The sequence below is a fragment of the Panthera onca genome, chromosome C1, assembly GCF_046562875.1.
Source record: "Panthera onca isolate mPanOnc1 chromosome C1, mPanOnc1 haplotype 2, whole genome shotgun sequence".
NCBI lineage: Eukaryota > Metazoa > Chordata > Mammalia > Carnivora > Felidae > Panthera > Panthera onca.
In genome coordinates, this window is record NC_138346.1 from 35,514,082 (window position 1) to 35,536,473 (window position 22,392).

A 22,392-nucleotide genomic window follows, 5' to 3' on the forward strand; every position below is an offset into this window, starting at 1 on the left:
ACCTTCTCTACTCCTGCTGAGATGGATAGGAAACACTGAGATAAGTTTCAGAAGTAATGGAAATTTATATTGGCAGTTTTTCCCACTTTTTTTTTTTTTTTTTCCCCTTCTGACCTCTTAGTTCCAGAATCCATGAAACCTATCTCCAAAATGTTCAATACCATCATGAGCTTTGGCTATATAAAATCACCCATGACGACACTCTACCTGGGCCAATCATTCTAGATTACCCATCATCCAATTGCTACAGCATACTAGAACAATCTGTCACTTGTTTTTTAGCTCTTTTCCTGAAATGTCACATTGGTATTTTCTTTGCAGTGTAGGAGGTAGCTGCCTTAGGCTACCCCGGCCTCACTGCTGAAAATTCTGCTGTCACCACTGAGGGTAAATCATCATATCCGTTAAACTAATAAGAGTTGAAGGAGACAGAAAGGATTGAATGCACAAAATGTATCGCTTAACAAAAATTGTCATTTTAGTCATTTTCTATACTTGATAAAATGAAGTGCCAAATACTGTATCAATTCTCCAAGGGAAAGTAAAAATGTGAGCATACTTTAAAACCAATAGCACTTACTTAGTATTTTTGTTTTGATTTTTGAAGCAAGAGAAACATTCAACTTCCCAGTCTTTGAAATTCTGTCTTTCACATGTCTCTTAATTCCTGAGGTAAAAAGTGAGCTAGTTTCCATCACTGGGTTCTCCATCACTGAAGTAAAAACAAGAAAGAAAGAAATCAGAGCAATGATTAATAAAAGAAAAAAGGGTATCTGATACATTCCAGAAGGTAATAATCATGACTTATATGGTATAATTTGTTTGTGTGTAAGTATTTACAGGGGTGCCTGGGTGGCTCAGTCAGTTAAGCATCCAACTTTGTTTCAGGTCTGATCTCACTCTTTGTGACTTTGAGCCCCGTATCGGGCTCTGTGCTAACAGCTCAGAGCCTGGAGCCTGCTTTGGATTCTGTGTCTCCCTCTCTCTCTGACCTTCTCCCACTCCCACTCTGTGTGTCTCTCTCTCAAAAATAAATAAACATTAAAAAAAAAAAAGAATTTACAAAACGCTTTGTATAAAATCTGAAAGTATGCAAGTAGCCAGGAGTGGTTTAAAGTGGTATCCAAAAAAGGTAAATGACAATTTTTTCATTCAAATCTATATTATTATGTCTACATACTAGGAGCTAGGTTAGGCACAGCAGACAGAAAACAGGATACGGTTGTATAGGCATGTCAGTCATGGAATGTAGAGTCCACCGTAGGTACAGATCCTATTTTGACAATGTAAGAAGTGTAACCTTAGAGAATGCACAGAACAGATATACCTAATCTTATGGGAGAGGAGGCATACTAGCTAGTTTGGAGGACTAGGCAGGATATCTTGAGTGTGTCTATTTGTCCATTACAGTTATGGCCTATTAGACCTTAAAGTCTAAAAGTAGAAAGAAGAAGATAATCACATTATACTATGACAAGAATAAATGATATAATATACAATGCATAAAAGTAATTAACTCTGCCTGGGCAGAGGAAAATGATCAGAAAAGGTTTTACTGAGAAGGGACAGTTGACGTTGAGCTATGTACTTAGACAAGACTAACCTTTCAAAGCTCCCATTCCCTCCCCAAGCTTCTTTGTCTCTATCTTCAGAGATCAAGAAGAAACCCCATTACCTGCACTTGCCTAACTTCCAATACTCAACCTTTCCACCACTACCTGACTTAAATCCACAGGACTAATTTCACTATGCTCTTCATGTCAATCACAGAATCTTTGGACTCCCAGGTCACTGTCATCTCCCTATCTCCCTCATCCTAATCCTCCTGTAGCTCTGTGGTAGGCTAAAAAATGGTCTCCCCAAGATATCGGGTCTTAATCCTTACATTCTAAGCCTTATGTGGAAAAAGGGTTTTTATAGACGTGATTAAGTTGAGGATCTTGTGATAGAGAGGTTATTCTGGATTATACCTAGTTAGGCCTCCAAATGGCCTCATTGGTGTCCATACAGGAGAGAGGAAGAGATTGAGTGATCCAGCCAGAAGCCAAGGATTGCTGGCAGCCACCATAAGCTGAAACAGGCAAAGAACAGATTCTCCCCTGGAGCCTCCGGGGGACTACAGCCCTGCAAACACCAGAATTTCAGCTCAGCAACACTGAGTTTGGACTTTTGGCCTCCAGAACTGTGAGAAAACAAATTTCTGCTGTTTAAAGTCACCTGGTTTGTGGTCATTTGTTACAACAGCCACAGAAAATGAAGAGTCTTCATATCTCACCCCTGCCCTACCTTGTGAAGGTCTCTGGAACTCACAATCCATCACTATCAAAACCTCTAACTTCAGTCCCTCCTCTAAATGGTCCCTTCATCTTCTTGAACCAGCTGCTCCCAGGAAGATGCAGATTCCCCTCCCTGTCAGGAGGTGGCCATTTTCTCCCTTTCACCTCCTAAAGGATGCACTACATTCATGCTTGCAGACCATTTGTTCTCTCTCCTCCCTAAAAATCCCCAGCCTTGAATATAATGTCATCAGACTCTATAACCCTTTACATCCTGATGGTATATATAGCCAACCTCTGGGTCACTCTTTATTGGCTGCTAATTTCATATCCTGGCTCACTATTACTCTGAGAACACTGAAGCAACCTGTAGAGAACTCTGTCAAAGCTCTCATTACAATTACCTACCCATTATCATCTGTATCTGTGCCCTTGTCTTCTCTCCACTATGATGGATGAACCATCTATCTTCTAATGTCAGTCCTGCTTTGCTTAGATAAGGATCCATGCACTGGACTTCATGCTATCCTGCCTCCTCAAAGACATAACTCCATAATTCTCTCCTCTTCATTGTCATTTTTTTCCACTGGATCATTCTCATCAACATACAAACATACTGCTATTTCCTTCATCTTAAAAAACCTTCCCTTGTTCCCACTTCGTCCTCAGACTACTCCTCCATTTCTCTGAAGCTCTTTATAGCAAAACTCCTTGAAAGAACTGTCTGTACTCAGTTTCCAATTCTTTCCTAAACCAATGTCACTCAGACTTTCACTATGACTACACCAAAAGTGCTAATCTTGAAGTACCATCACACTGCTAAATCTAATGGTCAATTTTCAGTCCTCATCTAACTTGATCCAGCAGCAGCATTTGATATGGTTATTTCTCTTTCCTCCTCGAAAATTATCTTTCCTTGGCTGCCAGCACACCAAACTTCTGGGTTTTTTCCTCTACTTAATTAGCTGTTTCTTTTCTCTTTTACAAATGTTCCAAACTTGTAACAGATTTTCTCCTTGGATCTCCTCTGGGTATCTATACTCACTCCTTTGGTGATTTGATAGTCATGGCTAAAATACCACCTAGAAAATGCCAAGAACTCTAAACTTTATGATCTCAGTTTGGATCTCTTTCCTGAACCTCCCTGGATTCACAATTCTGCTTAAACAATTATAACAGGGCATATCAAACTTAACCTGCTCATACCTGCTTCAGTCAGAGCCTTCTCTATTTCAGTTAATAGCAACACCATCCTTCTAGTTGCTCTGGCCAAAATTCTCTCTCCTATCCCAATCAACCTTCACAGTACATTAGGAACCTGACCACTTCTCAGCACTTCCACTACTATCAGCCCAGATCAAGGCACGGACTCATCTTACTTGAATTATTGCAACAGCCTCTTATCCCCCTATTCCCACTGCTGCCCTCACTACAGCGCATTTTTTAGTCTAGACAATCTAAAAAACTCCCTGATGGTCCCATTTCTCTCAGAATAAAAGCTGAAGTCCTTCAGTGGTCAAGAAGTCCCTTCAACATCTGCTCTTCTTTCCATTTCTCCAATTTGAACCTTCTTCTGTTCACTAGTCCATTCCTTCCAGGCCACACTGGCTACCAAGCTCTAATTGCTCCTGGCAGATGGTAGGCATCCTTCAGCCTCAAGTCCATTGTACTGGTCATTCTTTCTACTCAGAAAGCTCTTCCTCCAGATATATAAAAGGCTCATTCACTCTCCTCCAAGTCTTTACTCGTGTCACCTTCTCACTGAGGCCATTCAAAACTGTAGCTCCTTCTCTTGGCATGTCTGATCATTCTTACCCTTTTCTATTTTTTTCCATAGCATTTAAAGCACTATCTAATATTCTACAGAATTTACTTACTTCCTGTTTTCCCCAACTAGAATTTAAGTTCCAGAAGGTCATAGATTTTTCTGTTTTATTCACTGATATATTCCGTGGCCCGTGTAACAGGGCCTGGAAAATAACATGAACACAACAAATATTTGTTCAATGAACAAATAAGTCTTAAAAACAAAGAATTTGTTAGGTATCAAGATTAGAAAGGGTATTCCAGAAGAAGGGATGGCAAGTGTAAATGCATAAACATGGAACATTTAAAAAGATACAAGTGATCTCTTGATGCTGGAATGTTATTACCCTAGTTCTGTTTCTCTTTATCGCAAGTTCCCTTAATTTCTTTTTTTTATGTTTATTTCTGACAGAGTGAGAGAGAGACAGAGCATGAGTGGGGGAGGGGCAGAGAGAGAGGGAGACACAGAATCTGAAACAGGCTCCAGGCTCTGAGCTGTCAGCACAGAGCCTGACGCAAGGCACGAACTCACAGACCGCGAGATCATGACCTGAGCCGAAGTCGGACGCTCAACTGACTGAGCCACCCAGGCGCCCCTATCGCAAGTTCCTTTAAAAGAGTTGTCTATACTTGCAGTCTTCAGTTCATCCCCTGCCATTCCCTCTTGATCTACTCCACTCAAGTTGTTGCTCTCATCACTACCGTATGGATATTGATAATTGAAGTCACTAAATTGCAGCATTGCTAAATCAGATATAGTAGTCAAGATACAGTTCTCAATTGATCTAATTTTAATCACAGTATTTTTTTTTTTTTAATCAGAGTATTTAATATCAGGTCATTCTCTCTGCAATACTTTCTTTAGCAATCTTTTAAAAAACATTCTCCTTGGTTTTTCCCTTCTCACTGACCACTTCTTCTAAGTCTCTTCTGTTATTCTTCATCTCCCTAACCTCTTACCATTGGAGTGCCCCAAATCTCAATCCTTGGGTCACATCTCTTTTCTATGTACATAAACTACTGTGAGAGTATCATCTAGTGTTCTGGCTTTTAAATCTAAATGCCAATGGCTTACAAATTTATATCCCTGATCAATTCCAGACTTATTTATCCAACTGCCTACTCCTCATCTCCAACTTGGATGTCTAATATGTATCTCAAAAAACAAAATCTTAAGTTTATTTATTCTGAGAGAGAGAGAGAGAGAGAGAGAGAAAGATGCAGGAAGGACAGAGAGAGAGGGAGAGAGAGACAGAGACAGAGACAGAGACAGAGACAGAGAGAGAGAGAGAGAGAGAGAGAGAATCTCAAGCAGGCTCTGCACCATCAGTACAGAGTGATGTGGGGCGGCTTACAAATTTATATCCCTGATCAACTCCAGACTTATTTATCCAACTGCCTACTCCTCATCTCCAACTTGGATGTCTAATATGTATCTCAAAAAAAAAAAAAAAAATCTTAAGTTTATTTATTCTGAGAGAGAGAGAGAGAGAGAGAGAGAGAGAGAGAAAGATGCAGGAAGGACAGAGAGAGAGAGGGAGAGAGAGGGAGGGAGAGAGGGAGAGAGGGAGAGGGAGAGAGAGAGAGAGAGAGAGAGAGAGAGAGAGAATCTCAAGCAGGCTCTGCACCATCAGTCCAGAGTGATGCAGGGCTTGAACTCACCAACTGTGAGATCATGACCTAAGCAGAAACTAAGAGTCAGAAGCTTAGCTGGCTGAGCCACCCAAGCACGTCTGCAGCTCAAATTTAACATGTCCTAAACTCAACACACCCAAACCTGCTCCACTGTGTCTCCTCCATCTCATTTAATGGAAACTCCATCTCCACCTGCTCAGCTCAGAAACATCTTTGTCTCACATCCCACATCCACTCGATCATCAGTCATGCTGGCCTGACCTTCACAACATGTTCACATGGGCCACCTATTGCTATCACTCTGATCCAAGTGGCCATTCTCTCTCATGTACATTATTGCTGTAACTACCTAAATGGTGTTCTTGTTTCCACCTTCCTTCCTACTATCTATTCTCAACCTAGTAACCAAAATCATCCCTTTACACTTAATTCATGTCACTCCTCCGTTAAAAACCCTCCAGTGGTTCCCATATCACTGGAGTAGAGTCATAATCCTTGCAATGGCCTGTAAAGTACTACACAGTTTAACACTCCCCCCCCCCTCCCCAATTCCCCATCCAGTACCTCTCTGACCTCTTCATCACTCTTCCTTCACTCACTAAGCTCCAGCCATTGGCTACCGTGGCATACTCCCACTGCAGAATCTTTATATTCCCGGTTTTTTTTTCTTCTTTGTATCAACTCTTCCTCCAAATAATCATGGGGTTTACTCACTTTCTTCAAGTCTTTACTAATATGTCATTTTCTTAGCCTTTCCAGACCAAATATTTAAAATTACTCACCTGACCCCATTTCACTATCCTATTATATATTTTCTCCATTAACTTATCAGTGTCTAATATAAGACCACATAATTTCCTTATTTAATTTACTGTCTTCTACTAAAATCTGTTCCATGAGGGCACGGATTTTTGTGAAGTTTGTTTGCTGCTGTACCCTTAGAGCCAAAAGAGTGCCTGGCACATAGCAGCTACTGGTTAAACATTTGTTGAAGAAACAACTATGGATAAATGGAAGAAGTGTCAAATACTAAAACTGACCAATGCTGGAATGAGTCTCCTTTGAAAGTGTTGGGCAGATGTTGGGTGATGTCAAGTTAATAATGGGAATATGGTTTTAGAAGAATTTTCTGCAATGGGAAAGAAGTTTAAAGTATTCTAAAAATTTTGTCAAAAAAGAAAAAAGGTAAAATCAAAGATCACTATCTATTGCATAGATAGAACACAGGCACATACAGAAATTCCACAGATAAATGGTTGCATCTTACACCTGTGAAGAGACACTGGCATAGGTATCTAGTCCATCTCCAGAAAAATCCAGTCAGGAAGACTAAATCTCATTTTACTAATTAGGAAACCATCGCTGAATTGTCCTCCCCAATAAGTTGGTCCCTGGTTCCCTAACTTAATAAGTGACACTATCAATCACCCACCCAAATGCTCATGCCAGAAATCAGAGTCTTCCTTTTAACACTGCCCTGTCACCCTCCACATTAACAACCTCACCAAGTAACACTTTAGGAACCAAGGCCAGGCCACTGGAGTACCATTCAAGGATGATTATGGTACAGAGATTGAGGTATTTTAAATACCGGTTGGGACTCTGTTGGGAGTCTCAGTTCTAACATTTCATAGCTATGTTATTTTAATGTCTCTAGGTTTCAACTTTCAGGCTTATAAAGTAATAGTAAGTACATCTAATTGTAGGGACTAAATGAGCCGATGTATGTGCAGTGCCTAGTACAGGACTTGGCACATAGCACTCACTAATACGACCTATTTATTATTATTCTGTAGCTCCTGTCTGGCCATCATCTCGGCTAACTCTATATCAGAAATATTAAATTCCACATCCAGTTCTGAATTGGATTCTTCATCTAGAAAAATCATAGTCCCTATTCCTTACCGAAGTCCTACCTGTAAATCAAGACGCAGTTCAAGTTCTAAGTTTTTCCCAGTCTTCCATCACCCCTTCGCCTTCAGCCAGCCCTCCTTCCAAATGATCACTCCAAAGGAGAGGGATCATTTAAGAACCTGGGTAAGCAGTCTCCAACGCTCACCCAGCAGGTATTTACTGAAGGTTCACAATGACCTAGATAATGCTCTAAAAAGCAGGAGTAGTGCAGTCACAAAGACTGAAATCTCTTCCTTCAAGGAGCTGACCTTCTAACTGGCCGCTCGTACCTCTCACCCAGCCGGGCACAAAATCAAAGAGACAAGATGTAGCCACTCAGATCCAAACCGGAGAGTTCCCCAACGAGCCCCTGAGAGCGCGGCCTCAGTTCGCGATACCAGAGGGCGGAGGGTGGGCGGGACCACGGGCCGCGCACGGCTCCCTTGACGGAAGACTCAAGAGAGCAGCGCTGAGAGTTTCGGCTGGGAAAGGCACGGATCTCCCCAAGCAAAGGGCGGCCGCGCCGAGGTCCCTGACTTACCGCCCTTTCACCATGGGGGCGACGACCACCCAGCCTGAGAAGCTCAGCGCCAGCGGCTACGGCTCTGGTTTAAACTCCGCAGCCGTTAGCGGTTGCCACATCAGCCAATCAGATCCCCAGGAGGCCGCGCAAAGGAGCGCGGTTACCAGGAAGTGGGAGGTGAAGGGGCGGTACCTCGAGCTGAGGGCCAGAGGGGGCGTTTCCAGGCAAGGCAGGGTCTATTGAACGAAGGTGAAAGTGGCAGCTTGGACCAGGGGCGGGGCTGGGGGTGGTGGTGGCGGGTGGCTGTTGTTCTGTCTTTTGATGCATTGACCGAAAAGGAAACGTTCCTTTAACAAAAATGCCTTTATTAGAGGTCTAAAAGGCGTAACAGTCATCTTTGCATTATGATGCCAGGACCTTTATTTAGTTTTTCACTTAAAAGCACTCCCTATTTTTCTTTCAACTTGCTGAAGGAAAAGTGGCAATGAAATTTCTTTGAACATTTAGGTCTTAAACAAATGGTTTGATTCAACTAAATATACAAGAATGGCATTTTCCGTTACACCCAACTACATTAAAACATATATTATTCACTTTGTGTTCCAAGTCAGTTAGTTTTCCTTTCACGAGTGACTTTATAATCTATAGAAAAACCTGGGAAAACTATACAGAGAATAAAATATCCTCTTTGTATGTCATTAGACAGAAACTGAAAATAGCTTACTAAATCTAGATTTTAATAATTGGTTATAGAGTGATGCAGTCAACTTCATATTCCTGTCATTTTTTTGTCCTTTTGGGGACATTTGAGAATCACAGATTTCCACTTTACCTTAGAAAATCTAGAAGAATTATGTCAAACATGATTCTGAGTTAGATCTTTTAGTTTAATATCTTTAAAGATTGGTGTCCAAAGAGATCTGGCTACATGAATCTTGTATAAGTAGAAGAGTATTTATTGATTGGCCAGCTGCTAAAATTACAGTTTATAGTTCAGTAAAAACTTCAATATAAGTGGTTCAGTATGTAATATACTGGTTTTAGAAATTTCTGGTTTATCTACGGATTAACTAGCACAGTATCTTGTTTACCCAGCCTGACACATTAAATGCTCAATATATGTTACATGATTTTTAAATGAACCATGACATGGCTCTGCCATTTAGTGCCTATTTAATCTTGGCCAAGCCACATAATCTCTTTAAGCTTCTGTTTCTTCATTTGTAATATGGAGGTTAATAACAACATCCAATATATTTTTATGATGGTTCCAATCAGCAGATCATTTTGTTCAAATACATTAATATTTTAAAAAACTAAGTACACTTACATTGCTTTTTTCTTGTCTTATTTTGTAGCTACTACTTCAAAACCAAAACAAATAGAAAAGGGAGAGTAGTCAGAGGTAAAAGAGATGTTCAAAACTTTTTCAAGACGTGAATACCAAAACCTATTTTTTAAAAAAAGTGATAATTAACTTATTTTGGGCAGTTGAAAGAATTTAACAAACCAATGCTTTGTAAATTGTAAAAAATCTCTTGAAAATGTAAATTCTTTTCATTCACAATCATAAACTTAAAAGGTATAATTAATTGAACTGAATTTACCTTGATTTCAGCCTGCTTTTAGGTCATTTGCCTCTTGGTAGAATGGATAGAGGCAGAAACCCTGAACTAGGAGTGTGAAGAGACAGTTAGTTGTACCTTGAACACACATTAGCTATGTGTTCTTTGTTGTAGGCTCCTTATCTGTAAAATAAACCAGTTAAATTAAATGAGCTCTTGGTCCTATTATGATACTCTTATCATACCTGCACAAGGTACTGGTTTTGCTCCTCTCCCTCCATTTTCCTTTATTCCTACACCCATTAATTGCCTGATTTTTTTTTACCTAAGGGTAGATTCCAGTCAATTAAAATTTGATTGCCCTGACCCACCCCCCCTCACCAATCACCTAAGAAAAACAGTCCCTGTCTAGGAGCTGAATAGAAGACACATATTGCAAATCAATAAACCAATAAAACAAAATAGAAATGGTGTACTGACATTTTATTAAACCATCTGAATGCATAATGTATATCAATCTGGCAGGTTGAATTGCACCAAGAAAAACTAACCCAGGCTGACAGAAGCAGAAAAGGGCATTGGGTGGTTTAAAGCACTTCTCGAGAGGATAGAGAAGTGGACTTGAAAACAGGAACAAGAGGGTCTTGGCAACAAAGACCCAGCACGGTCATGCTACCAGCACAGCTTGTGAGGATACTGTTGATCTTACATAGCCAGCAGCGGCCCTACATGCTACCACTGGGACCTCCACCACTGCCACCTTTAGAGAAAGTGGGCATGACCCTAATATAGGTCCCCCATCCCTGCTGCCTGGTGCCACTAGCTCCTGTTGGTAGGCCTGCATTGAGTGTGTCTCACTGGTAAAACCTGGATCATAAGTTACAAAGTCTAGCTGGAAGGGAGTCCTGAACATTCAGCCGGGGTCTGGCTTTTTTAGCTTCTTAGTAAGAGGCCACCTCTACCTCCCATTTAGGCTCAGGAAGGGCTTTTGAGCTGGGCAGCCAAAAGAATGATAAAGGTTCTTTTCAGCATTTTATGCTACTGTATTATAATAATTATTTCTATTTTCTTCAATGAAAAGACTTCCTGCTGTGCCAGGTTAGGAATAGGTAATAATCATAACAGCAGCAGATAACATGTATCTAGCATTTTCCATGTCCTAGGCACTGTGTCAAGCCCTTTATATGCCTTTTCAATTCTCACAGTGATCCTATGTGGTAGGTACTATTATTTCCTTTTTATGGTTGAGAAAACTGAGGCACAAAAAAATGTAAGTAAATTCTGCAAAGTTTAGTATGTGATACAGCTAGAATTTGAACACAGGCAGTCTGGCCGGGGCCATTTTGAGATAGTGGAAGAAATGGCTGGTCACTGTCATTTCAGTTTCAAGGCATGACATTCATCATGTAAATTTACTTATGTTACCTGCTTGCCAGCTTTCTCTTTTTCTTCAGTTTATTTATTTATTTTTAGTCCTTTTTGCATTTGGCATTATGCTAGAGGTGAAAATGGATGAGGCAAATCCTGTTTCCTTAAGGGATAAGGCAGACAAGCAAACAATCCATTCCCATACATTATAAGTAGAGATTTAAGATGATTCAACATGGTCTCTCTGGTTTCGGCAAGGGCAGGGAATATGTAACAGGGGAACTAAGCAATCTTATCTCTGACCTAAGTTTATGTATGTGTGGCAGGGAGGCTTCTCTGGGGGAGGGATAAAATAATCAGGGGTCTTGGTCTAACTGGCTGTCTGGCTGGATGACCTCCAGCCAGAGGACTCTTTCATCACCTCTACCCTAATCCACACACTGGGCTGTACTGAGACAGGGGTTGAGTCTACTTCCCAATCTCTAGCCTGTGCCTCCACAGGATTTTCCAAAGAGGTTCAAGCATTTCTTTACTCAAGATTTCCTGTGATAAAATCCAAACCATACACACTGGAGGCTTGGGGAGGGCTTGAAAAGTCAGCTGTCATAATCACTAGCTTCACTAACAGATTTACATTAACATGCACCATCCAACAGTGCAGGGCCCTGAAGCCCAAAACTCCAGAGTTCTCTCCACATGGACATTCCCCTGGCTGCTGGAGTGGGTCCCAAGAGACCTCCATCTGTACCCTTCCTCAACATACCCATTTTTTGTTCTACTCCTCACTACAAATGCAAAAGAATAGCAGTCATGGACAATAATGAATTCAGCTGTTTGAAGTCCCTTCAGGATATCTAAGGTAGAAATGTCCAGCAGGCACACAGATATAAAATATGGAACTCAAAAGAGATATCTGGATTTGGGAGTCAGCAATGGACAGTAATAGGAATTGCTGGAGGTGATTAAATTATGGGCGGAGGGTATGTAGAAGCACAAGGAGGGTGGAAGGCAGAACCCTGGTGATCATCAACATGGAGGAAAGATGAAAGGGTATCCAGGGAAGCAGTGAAGGGCAGGAGGAGACAAAAGCTTCATGCAGGCCAAGGGAAGAGCTCATTTCAAAGAGGGGACAGGCAACCTTGCCTTATACCACAGGAAGATGTGAGCAAGAATGACCCTGGGGGTTAACAGTCAAGAAGTCATTCATTTCCCAGTGAAGATGAGGGCAGACAATTCTTTGTGGATAAAAACAGAAGTGACAAAAGCAGAAGGGGAATCCAGGGTGGAAGGAGGATCTGTAGTTTTTTTATAGGCTGGAGGGGGGAGCTGGTAGAGAGGGAGAGTGAATGACTTAGGTGGCTAGGGGTGGAGCAGACTTATGTGGATCCAGAGGTTGGAAGAAGAGCTAAGCCATAGGCTGAAGGGTTACCTCTTCCTCTGAGGCAGGAAGAAGAGGTTAAATCCCAGATGTTGTAGACATAGGTGAGTTTGAACACAAAAGTGCTCGGTAAACTTTCAAATTCATACAAATGTAGGACTATGAGCTTTCATTTTATTTAAAACATTTGCTTCCTTGGGGTGCCTGGGTGGCTTAGTCAGTTAAGGATCCGACTCTTGATTTCAGCTTAGGTCATGATCTCATGGTCGTGGGATTGAGCCTCACATTGGACTCCATGCTGAGAGGGCAGAACCTGCTGGGGATTCTCTTTTTCCCTCTCTCTGCCCCTCTCCAGCTCTCTCTCTCAAAATAAATAAACATTAAAAAAAACAAACACATTTGCTTCTTTTGGAAAAAAACCATCTCAACATTTAAAAAATTTTTTCTCCTATAGTTTCTCTAACAGAATGAAAGGAAATAGTTTGTACCTAAAACTCCCCACTGTTATATCAACCCACACACAAAGGTAGGGCCTCTTAAGATACAGTTAGTCATAAAAAGAAAAATAAAAAGTACTGGTTTCAAACTGACTGAAGCACTACAGAATTTAAGAGGGAAAAGATAAATACAATTGCAGATTCCTCCCAGAGTGAAAATTTAGACAATTAACATAAATAAGCCCCCCCAAAATATGCTCAGCAAATCAAATTTTTTTCAGCCAAGGCAGGCATCAGTAAGTAGCTAAATATTTATCATAATAGTTGGTTGTAGAAAACTTTGCTATGTTCACCCTAAATGCAAATATGAAGTACTTTTCTCAGTAAACGGACTAGTAATTTTTTTCACTCACAAAATATCATGTATCTTCTCCATCATCTTAATTTTATTTAGATCACATACATGGTTTTCTTAAGATCATATTTGCCATTTTTGTAAGTAATGAATTATACAGAAAGTGGTAGAAATTATTTAGAAAAAAGGAAAAACAGCTAATGGGTTCTATGAGGTTACACTGATGGAAGGTTCATGCTGTCAGAGAATTTTAGAGACCAGTACATCTGACTTATCATTGTAGCAATACAAGGTGGTCCATGCTGATTGCCACAACAGTAGCAGAGAGAGTGATTCCTGTTTGGTTGTAGGTTCAGGAGGCCAGCATAGAGGACAGTTCATGTGACCTAGGTGTTGTGGTAGGCTGAAAAGGGATATTGACTTCCTAATCCCTGGAACTTGTGAAAATTACTTCATATGGCAAAATCATGGATATTACCTTAATTTGAAAAAAGAGTCTTTGAAGGTTTAATTATGCTAAAGCTTTTGAGATGAGGAAATTATCCTGGATTATCCAGGTGGGCTCTAAATGTCATCACAAGTGTTCTCATGAGAGAGAGGCTGAGAGAAATTTGACATATAGACTCACAAGAGAAGGTTGGAGGGGTGCCTGGGTGGCTCAGTCGGTTGGGTGTCTGACTTCAGCTCAGGTCATGATCTCACCGTTAGTGGGTTCGTGCCCTGCGTCCAGCTCTGTGCTGACAGCTGAGAGCCTGGAGCCTGCTTTGGATTCTGTGTCTCCCTCTCTCTCCGCCCCTCCCCCGCTCATGCCCTGTTTCTCAAAAATAAATAAACATTTAAAAAATTAAAAAAAACAAAAAGAGAGGGATGCAGTCACACATTCAGGAACATCAACAGTCACCAGAAGCTGGAAAAGGTGAGGATCAAATTCCTCCTAGAGACTTCAGAGGGAGAGCAGCCATGCTAACACTTGCATTGCGGGTTTCTGGCCACCAGAATTGTCAGAGAATAAATTTCTGTTCTAAGCCACCCAGTTCATGGTAAACTATTGCAATAGCCTCAGGAAACCAATAAAGGGGCTGTGAAGAATGTGTAGGGTTTTACCAGATGAGAATTTCAATGTATGGAAAGGGGCATTTTATGTTGAGAGAAGGGCAAGATAAAGGGAATAAAATGTAAAAGTGAGTAAATTATCTGATAAATAGTTCAGTTCAAATACAATGTAAATATAAAGGACTAGGTAGAAATGGAGGGATGGTGTAATTATTTGGCAATGAGGACACAGGTGAGTTTTTGAGCAGAAAAGGGACATAATCAAGGCTATGCATTATATATATAGCCATATCTATCTATATCTATATATCTATATCTATATCTATCTATCATATATATATATATAGAGAGAGAGAGAGAGAGAGAGAGAGAGCAGCTTGCAGAAAGACTTCTGGTCTTGCTAGAATAATTTATAGACAGCTCATATAAACTCTACTTAGCCCCCAACATGGAATTGTATTTATATTTTTTTACTTTTTATTTTGAAATAAATTTATTTATATATTAATTATAATACTTTTTATTTTGACAGACTCTACAGACTCCTTTAATCTGGAAAAGTTACAAAGCTTTTTTTTTTGGTTTTTCATGATCTTGACATTTTTTAAAGAGTAGAGGCACACTAAATTACAATGTCCCTCTATTTGGATTGTCTGAAATTTCCTCAGGATTAAATTCAGATTTTCATTTTGGGTAGAAGTAATGTTGAAGTCTTCTCAGTATATACCCATCAGGAGCACATAATGTTGGTTTGTACTGTTAACTGGTGATTTCAACTTTGATCACGTGATTAAGGTGATGTCTGCCAGGTTTCTCCACTGTAAAATCCCTTTATAATTAATAAGAATTATAACTTATGATTATAATTTCTTTTTATGATTAATAAGAATCTTGTGAGGAGATATGTTGTGTGTAATTATTCTTCTAATCAAAATTTCCAGTCATTAGTTTTTAACATCTATTGATGTATCTTTCCTAAATCAATTATTTCTATGATAGTTGTCAAATGGTGATTTTTTTCTAATTTTATCATTTTTTTTTTACATTTATTGGTTGGCAAGAGCTTTCTTCTCACCCCTATCTATCAGTATGGACTCATCTATCAGTATCTCTCACCATCTGTCAGTATCTATCAGTATCGACTCATGAATTCTTATTTTATTCAATAGATTATAATCTACTATTGTCATAATAAATTTTGATGAGCAAATTGTCCCACATTTGGCAAGTAACAGCCCCTTAAAGATGATTCCTGTGTCCCTTTGGTAGTCCCCATCACTCATTGAACAACTTTCTGGAATAGCAGGATATTTCCAGCTCATTTTGTAGTTTCTCAGTCCCAGCCCTGGGAATTAATCAGCAATTTCACCAAGAAGTTTTGGTTCCTTTTACTAAAGAATGGCAGAATGGGTTTAGAAACCAAAACTTGGGCACTTGGTGGGACCATTGCTACTGGGGTGTCATTAGTTCCAGGCTCTCTTAGGGGACAGAGCTTGAAAATCTATGTATCTTTATATATCCATACATACATGTATACAAACATCCATATTTCTATATTTACCATTTGTTTGTATCCATCGTCTTATCTGTCTTAAAAACCATGCATTCACACTGATACTTCCAATTCCAATAAAAATAATGGGGTTCCTTCTACTATTTTCCTTTTCAATGGAAAATCTGAGACAGTAAATACTGAGACAGTGAGAAATCTGGTTCCTATTACCTACAATATATTTACTTTTTTGTCAGTCTTAGAATACACAGAAAGTAACTTTCTGACCCATAATTCTGTGAAAATTTGACTAACTAGAGTTGACTGTTTACCATTCTTTTTTTTTTTTAATCTCTTCCTTAAGGTTATGCAGTCAAATACTGTGACCTAAAGTTTCTTGGATTCATTAATTTTCTCCCCTTTATTCAAGGTGACTACGTTATTCATTTGAATTATGGTTAGGTTTACTTATGTCTATTTGTATATAGTTTTAGTTTTTTCCCCTATCTTTAGATGCGTGCATGTTTATACTCATATACGCATTTTAGTAGGTGAAACATTAACTAGTTTTAGAAGTCAGAACTTTATGAATACATGTATTCAAAAGTATCACTCTTCCTTTCTTCTATCCCTTTCTCACTCCTACTTCCTTGCAGCCTGCATTAGTTTCTTATGGCTGCTGTAACAAATCACCAGAAATTTCGTAGTTTAAAACAACAGAAATTGATTTTCTGATAGTTCCAGAGGCCAGAATTCTGAGTCAAGCCTTATGGGGCTAACCTGAGTATGTCAGCAAGGGTGTGCTCCCTCTGAAGCTCCAGGGAGAATTTTTCCTTGCCTTTTTCATCCTCCAGAGCTGCATTCCTTACATTCCTCCACTCTGGGGACCTTTTTCCTTTGTTCAAAACCCAGTAGCATCACCTCTTGTGACTCTGCTTTCCTCTGTTTCCATCACACAGCCTTCTGTTCTACCTGTAGTCCAATCTCCTTCTGCCTGCCTCTTACAAAGATACTTATGATTACGTGTAGGACCCACCCTGAAAATCCCAGATAATCTCTCCATCTGAAGGTATTTAATTTAATAACATCTACAAAGACAGTTTTTCCACATAAGGTAACATTCACAGTTTCCAGGGATTAGCACTTGGATAATTTTGGTGGCTATTATTAAGCCGATTATAGATAACTAATCTTAATAGTTTTTTGTTTGTTTATGATTCCTATGCTTTTATTTGTACAAATGATTAGATACATGTAGGTTTTCTCATTTCCTATTTTTACACAAAAAGTGACATACTGTAAAAAATCTTACATTTCATCTTCTTTGCTTAACAAAATTTTCTAGAAATCACTCTACATTAGTTCATAGAAAATGACCTCATTCTTTTCTATAACTTCATAGTACTCCATCCTATGGATCCATCCACACACTCTCCTATGTATAGACATTTAATTTTTTTTCTGATATTTTGCAAGTACAATACTGCAATCACTAACTTTGTGCTTAGAATGTTCACACTGTTGGTGGTATACCATCAGGGTAGATTTAACTTTCATTTCACGTATGAGTGAGTTTGGGTATCTTTTCATATTTTTGAGAAATATGTGAAAAATGGTGTGTGCATGTAAATCATCTCACAGTTAGGAATTTCTCTATTTTTTGTTCAAAAAAATGTTTAAACACAGTCAAATCTATCAATTTTATTTTTTATTGCATCTGAATTTTTAGTTGTAATTAGAAAGTCTTTTCCTACATACAGGTTGTAGAGAAAACCATACATTATTTCTTCTAGTACTTATATGACTTCATCTTTGACATTTATATCCCTGGTGCTTTTGGAGTTTATTCTTATAGTGTGAGACTTGCTTTTTTTTTTTTTTTTTTTTTTTTTAACGTTTCTTTATTATTGAGAGACAGAGAGAGACAGAGCATGAGCACGGGAGGGGCAGAGAGAGGGGAGACACAGAATCTGAAGCAGGCTCCATGCTCTGAGCTGTCTGCACAGAGCCGGATGCAGGGCTCCAGGGCTCAATCATGACCTGAGCTGAAGTCGGATGTTTAACCGACTGAGCCACCCAGGTGCCCCATGAGACTGGCTTTTAATTTTATCTTTCTCCAAATAGCAAACCAATTATCCCACCAGTATTTGTTAAAATGTCCACCTTTTCCCAAGTGATTTGAGATAACACATTTATCACATTAAATTTCCATATGTATTTGGATCTATTTCTGTAATTTCTATTTTATTCTACTGGTCTATTTGTCAATTCATGCACCAGTACCATGAAAAGATAAAAAACCAGACTTATAGTATATTTTAATATACGCCACTCTCCTCTCATAAACTTTTCTTTTTCAGTGTTTTCCAGGCTATTTTTGCATGTTTATTTTTCCAAGTGAATTTTAAGATCAACTTAACTAGCTCCATACAAATCCTGTTGGTAATTTTGCTGGTATTTGTTAAATTTATAAATTAACTTAGAGAAAACTAGTTATCTTTATGACATTATGGAATGTCTTTCAGTTTTTTCAAGCCCATTTTTGTATCTTTCAGGGGTGTTTTAAAGTTTTTCTTGTATGAAGTTTGCACACTTCTTGATAACTTTATTCTGAAATATTTTATCTTCTTTGTTACTATTGTATTCTCTATTTTCAGGGTATAGAATAAATATATCCATAAGATCTACTTTATTGCTTATGCTATTTACATATCTATTTTCCTTACTTATTTTTTGTTTACTTCATATGTACTAGAAGTGGTGTATTTAAGTTTTCTACAATTAGTGTATTTCTGTCAATGTTTCTTGCGTGCTCCATGATTTTTGCTTTATAAATGTATTGCTGAGTTGTTTGGTGAATAGGATGCATAACTGTTATATATTCATTGTGAATGTGACATTAAAACATGTCCTTCTTTGTCTTATTTAATGTATTTTGACTTAAATTCTACTTTGATATCAGGATCACAACTTCCACTTTCTTATTGTTTCCACTTACCTAGTAAACCTCTACCTATTCCTTTAGTTTTATACTTTCTGAATCATTTTGATTTAGACATGTTTCTTATTTTCATCTGCTTTCTTTGTGAATCAAATAGAAAATCTTTGTTTTTTATTTTTATTTTTTTTCAATATATGAAATTTATTGTCAAATTGGTTTCCATACAACACCCAGTGCTCATCCCAAAAGGTGCCCTCCTCAATACCCATCACCCACCCTCCCCTCCCTCCCACCCCCCGTCAACCCTCAGTTTATTCTCAGTTTTTAAGAGTCTCTTATGCTTTGGCTCTCTCCCACTCTAACCTCTTTTTTTTTTTTTTTTTCCTTCCCCTCCCCCATGGGTTTCTGTTAAGTTTCTCAGGACCCACATAAGAGTGAAACCATATGGTATCTGTCTTTCTCTGTATGGCTTATTTCACTTAGCAAAACACTCTCCAGTTCCATCCACGTTGCTACAGAGGGCCATATTTCATTCTTTCTCATTGCCACGTAGTACTCCATTGTATATAAACCACAATTTCTTTATCCATTCATCAGTTGATGGACATTTAGGCTCTTTCCATAATTTGGCTATTGTTGAGAGTGCTGCTATAAACATTGGGGTACGAGTGCCCCTATGCATCAGTGCTCCTGTATCCCTTGGGTAAATTCCTAGCAGTGCTATTGCTGGGTCATAGGGTAGGTCTACTTTTAATTTTTTGAGGAACCTCCACATTGTTTTCCAGAATGGCTGCACCAATTTGCATTCCCACCAACAGTGCAAGAGGGTTCCCGTTTCTCCGCATCCTCTCCAGCATCTATAGTCTCCTGGAAAATCTTTGTTTTTTAATACATAAACTTATTCATACTGATTGATATGACATATGCTTAGTTCTACTATCATTTTATGTTAAAATTATTTTATATAAAGTAATGATATTAACATTGTTGTAATTGTTAGGTTTCTTTCCGTATATGATGCATTTTTCTTTGCTTTTAATTTAATTTAATTTTTATTAAAAAAAATTTTTTTAATGTTTATTTATTTTTGAGACAGAGAGAGACAGAGCATGAATGGGGGAGGGTCAGAGAGAGAGGGAGACACAGAATCTGAAACAGGCTCCAGGCTCTGAGCTGTCAGCACAGAGCCTGACGTGGGGCTTGAACTCATGGACTGTGAGATCATGACCTGATCCGAAGTTGGATGCTTAACCGACTGAGCCACCCAGGAGCCCCTCTTTGCTTTTAATTTTTAAAATTTCCTTTTGTATTTAGGAATGTTTATAGTATTATTCTGGTGGTTATCTTTGTATTCATAACTTTTCTAAAGCCCTTAGTTCTTTCTTGTTTAATCATTTATCACCTGACTCACCACTTTTAATATTACCCTTGACCCCTATTTACTGCTTATTCACAATCAATGAACTTATTCTACTTTCTTTTATCTCTCTAGTGTCTCCCATTTTATTTACATTATTTCTACTTTGTTAGACCCTATTACACATTATTCTTTGAGTTTTGTTCTCACCTTTGTGTAATTTTAGATTTACAATTAAATATGGTAAATGATCATCATCAACCCTTTTGATGAAATTTTGCCACTTGGTTGGATGGAAAACATCTTTTCCCAGATTCTTCAAGAGGGGCTCATGTATACAAAATTCCCTGAATTTTTCCAGTTGAAAATTCATTTCCTCTTGCTTTACTACTTGAAAAACAAGTTGACTGAATATTTTTTATTCACACTTCTTTTCCTTGAGTTTTAAAAAAGTGCTGTTCTGTTGTTGCCTTCGTTGTTTTTGAGCCAGTTTAATTCTCTCATTCTTGTAATTTCTTGATCTTTTGTTGCTTGAAGGCTTGGGTACTTATCTTTGAAATCCAATAGTTTTACTTACATATATATATATATTTTTTTTAATTTTTTTAATGTTTATTTATTTTTGAAGGAGAGAGAGACAGAGTGTGAGTGGGGGTGGGGGGGGGGGCAGAGAGAGAGGGAGACACAGAATCCGAAGCAGGCTCCAGGCCTCGAGCTGTCAGGCACAGAGCCTGTCAGGCACAGAGCCTGACGTGGGGCTCAAACTCACAAACCACGAGATCATGACCTGAGCTGAAGTTGGACGCTTAACCGACTGAGCCACCCATATAAAATATATATATATGTAATATATATATATACACACATACATATATATATACACACATACATATATATATACACATACATATACATATATTTAATTTCTTTTTATTTGAGAGAGAGAGAGAGCACAGAGGTGGGAGAGAGGGGTAGGAGGGAGGGAGGGGGGGGAGAGAGAGAGAAAGACAGAGAGAGACAGAGAGAGAGAGAGAGAGACAGAGAGAGAGAGAGAGAGACAGAATCTTAAGCAGGCTCCATGCTCAGTGTGGAGCCCAACACAACCCCACGACTCTGGGATCATGACCTGAGCCAAAACCAAGAGAGTTGGACGCTCAACCAACTGAGCCACTGAGGCAACCCACTTGCTTATGTCTTGAAATTGATAATTCTGGTTAATTTTCCCATGCACTGATGGGTCCTTTCAGTACATAGATTTACATCTTCTTTTATAGTTCCGTTCCAGTGTTGTTCTGTTTATCTTCTTCAGGTACTGCCATTATTTGTATGTTGTTTCTTCTTCATCTTTATTTTTCTCTGACTCTAACTACTTTTAATTTTGTATCTCATTTTCATTATCTTGGTTATTTTCCTGAATTTTTTCAATTCCCTTATTAAATTTTCACTTGACTTTATTTTCCTCAGAAATTTTGCAATTTATACTTCATTTCTGTGATAATTTTGGTCTTTTTCTTCTGTTTCCTTCCTGGGTTCAATCTTTTTATTTCTTCCTTTCTTAAAAAATCAATTTTTATTTTTTAATTACTGAATTTGGGGTTTAAGGTGGTGTTTCATATCCCCCCAAATTTCTATGTGGATACTTAATTCACTTTGGGGTGTGTGGTGCAGTTTTCTTCTACTTTGGGTTGTTCTTTGTTAGAGGGATACTTTTTTATCAGACTTGATAAAACCTTGTTTTCTGTTTTCTTCTTATAATAGCTTTGTATATATTTACTCTATTTTCACCTATTCACTTCAAATATTTTGGATGATTGGTAAGATTTCAAGTTCAAGGGTGCCCTCTTCTGTAGTGAAATACAGATTCTTGATGGTGTGTGTGTGTGTATGTGTGTGTGTATGTATGTATGTGCGTGCATCCAGGTGCGGTATGGGCTAACAATTGCATATTTTCACAGTTTGGGATATCTTTTTCCTTACTTGACCCTAAATTTTCCTTTTACTTCTTTTCTTAAGGGTGTGTCTCCATTCCCTCTAGAAGCAATGATTTTCACACAGTGTCACCTTGAATCATGTGCATTTTTTTTTTTTATTATATAGTGTTTTGATCTACCAGAATTCTTCATCACTATTTTAGCAAAAGAGTAGACTTTTCTTGGTCATGGTTATCTTAGATCAGTTATAGGCTTGTCAAAAGCTCTCCTTTTCTCCCATGTATTCTTTCCAGACTGTGCTTTATCTTTGTGCAAGTTTGCAGTAGGACCAAGGGACACAATTTGCTAAAGTTTGGTGTTTATTTTTCTATTTATGGATAAT

The 22,392-nt window shown here is 38.6% G+C and overlaps 1 protein-coding gene across 7 annotated transcripts in view; it reads right to left on the reverse strand.

Moving 5' to 3' along the window:
• Positions 1 to 22,392, reverse strand: part of SGO2 (shugoshin 2) — a 68,406-nt gene that overhangs the window by 37,901 nt on the left and 8,113 nt on the right. Inside the window, exons 1-3 of one of the 7 annotated variants that reach the window (XM_060622862.3) lie at positions 8,152 to 8,271; positions 1,181 to 1,273; positions 581 to 712 (exon numbers count right to left, since the gene is read on the reverse strand). In XM_060622862.3, coding sequence (XP_060478845.3) covers positions 581 to 712; position 1,181 — 133 coding nt within the window. In that variant the 5' untranslated portion in view covers positions 1,182 to 1,273; positions 8,152 to 8,271. Of the gene's footprint in view, positions 1 to 580; positions 713 to 1,180; positions 1,274 to 1,970; positions 2,119 to 7,622; positions 8,127 to 8,151; positions 8,277 to 22,392 lie in introns of those variants that run through there. The other 6 variants (XM_060622865.3, XM_060622863.3, XM_060622867.3 and 3 more) reach the window with 6 other exon arrangements.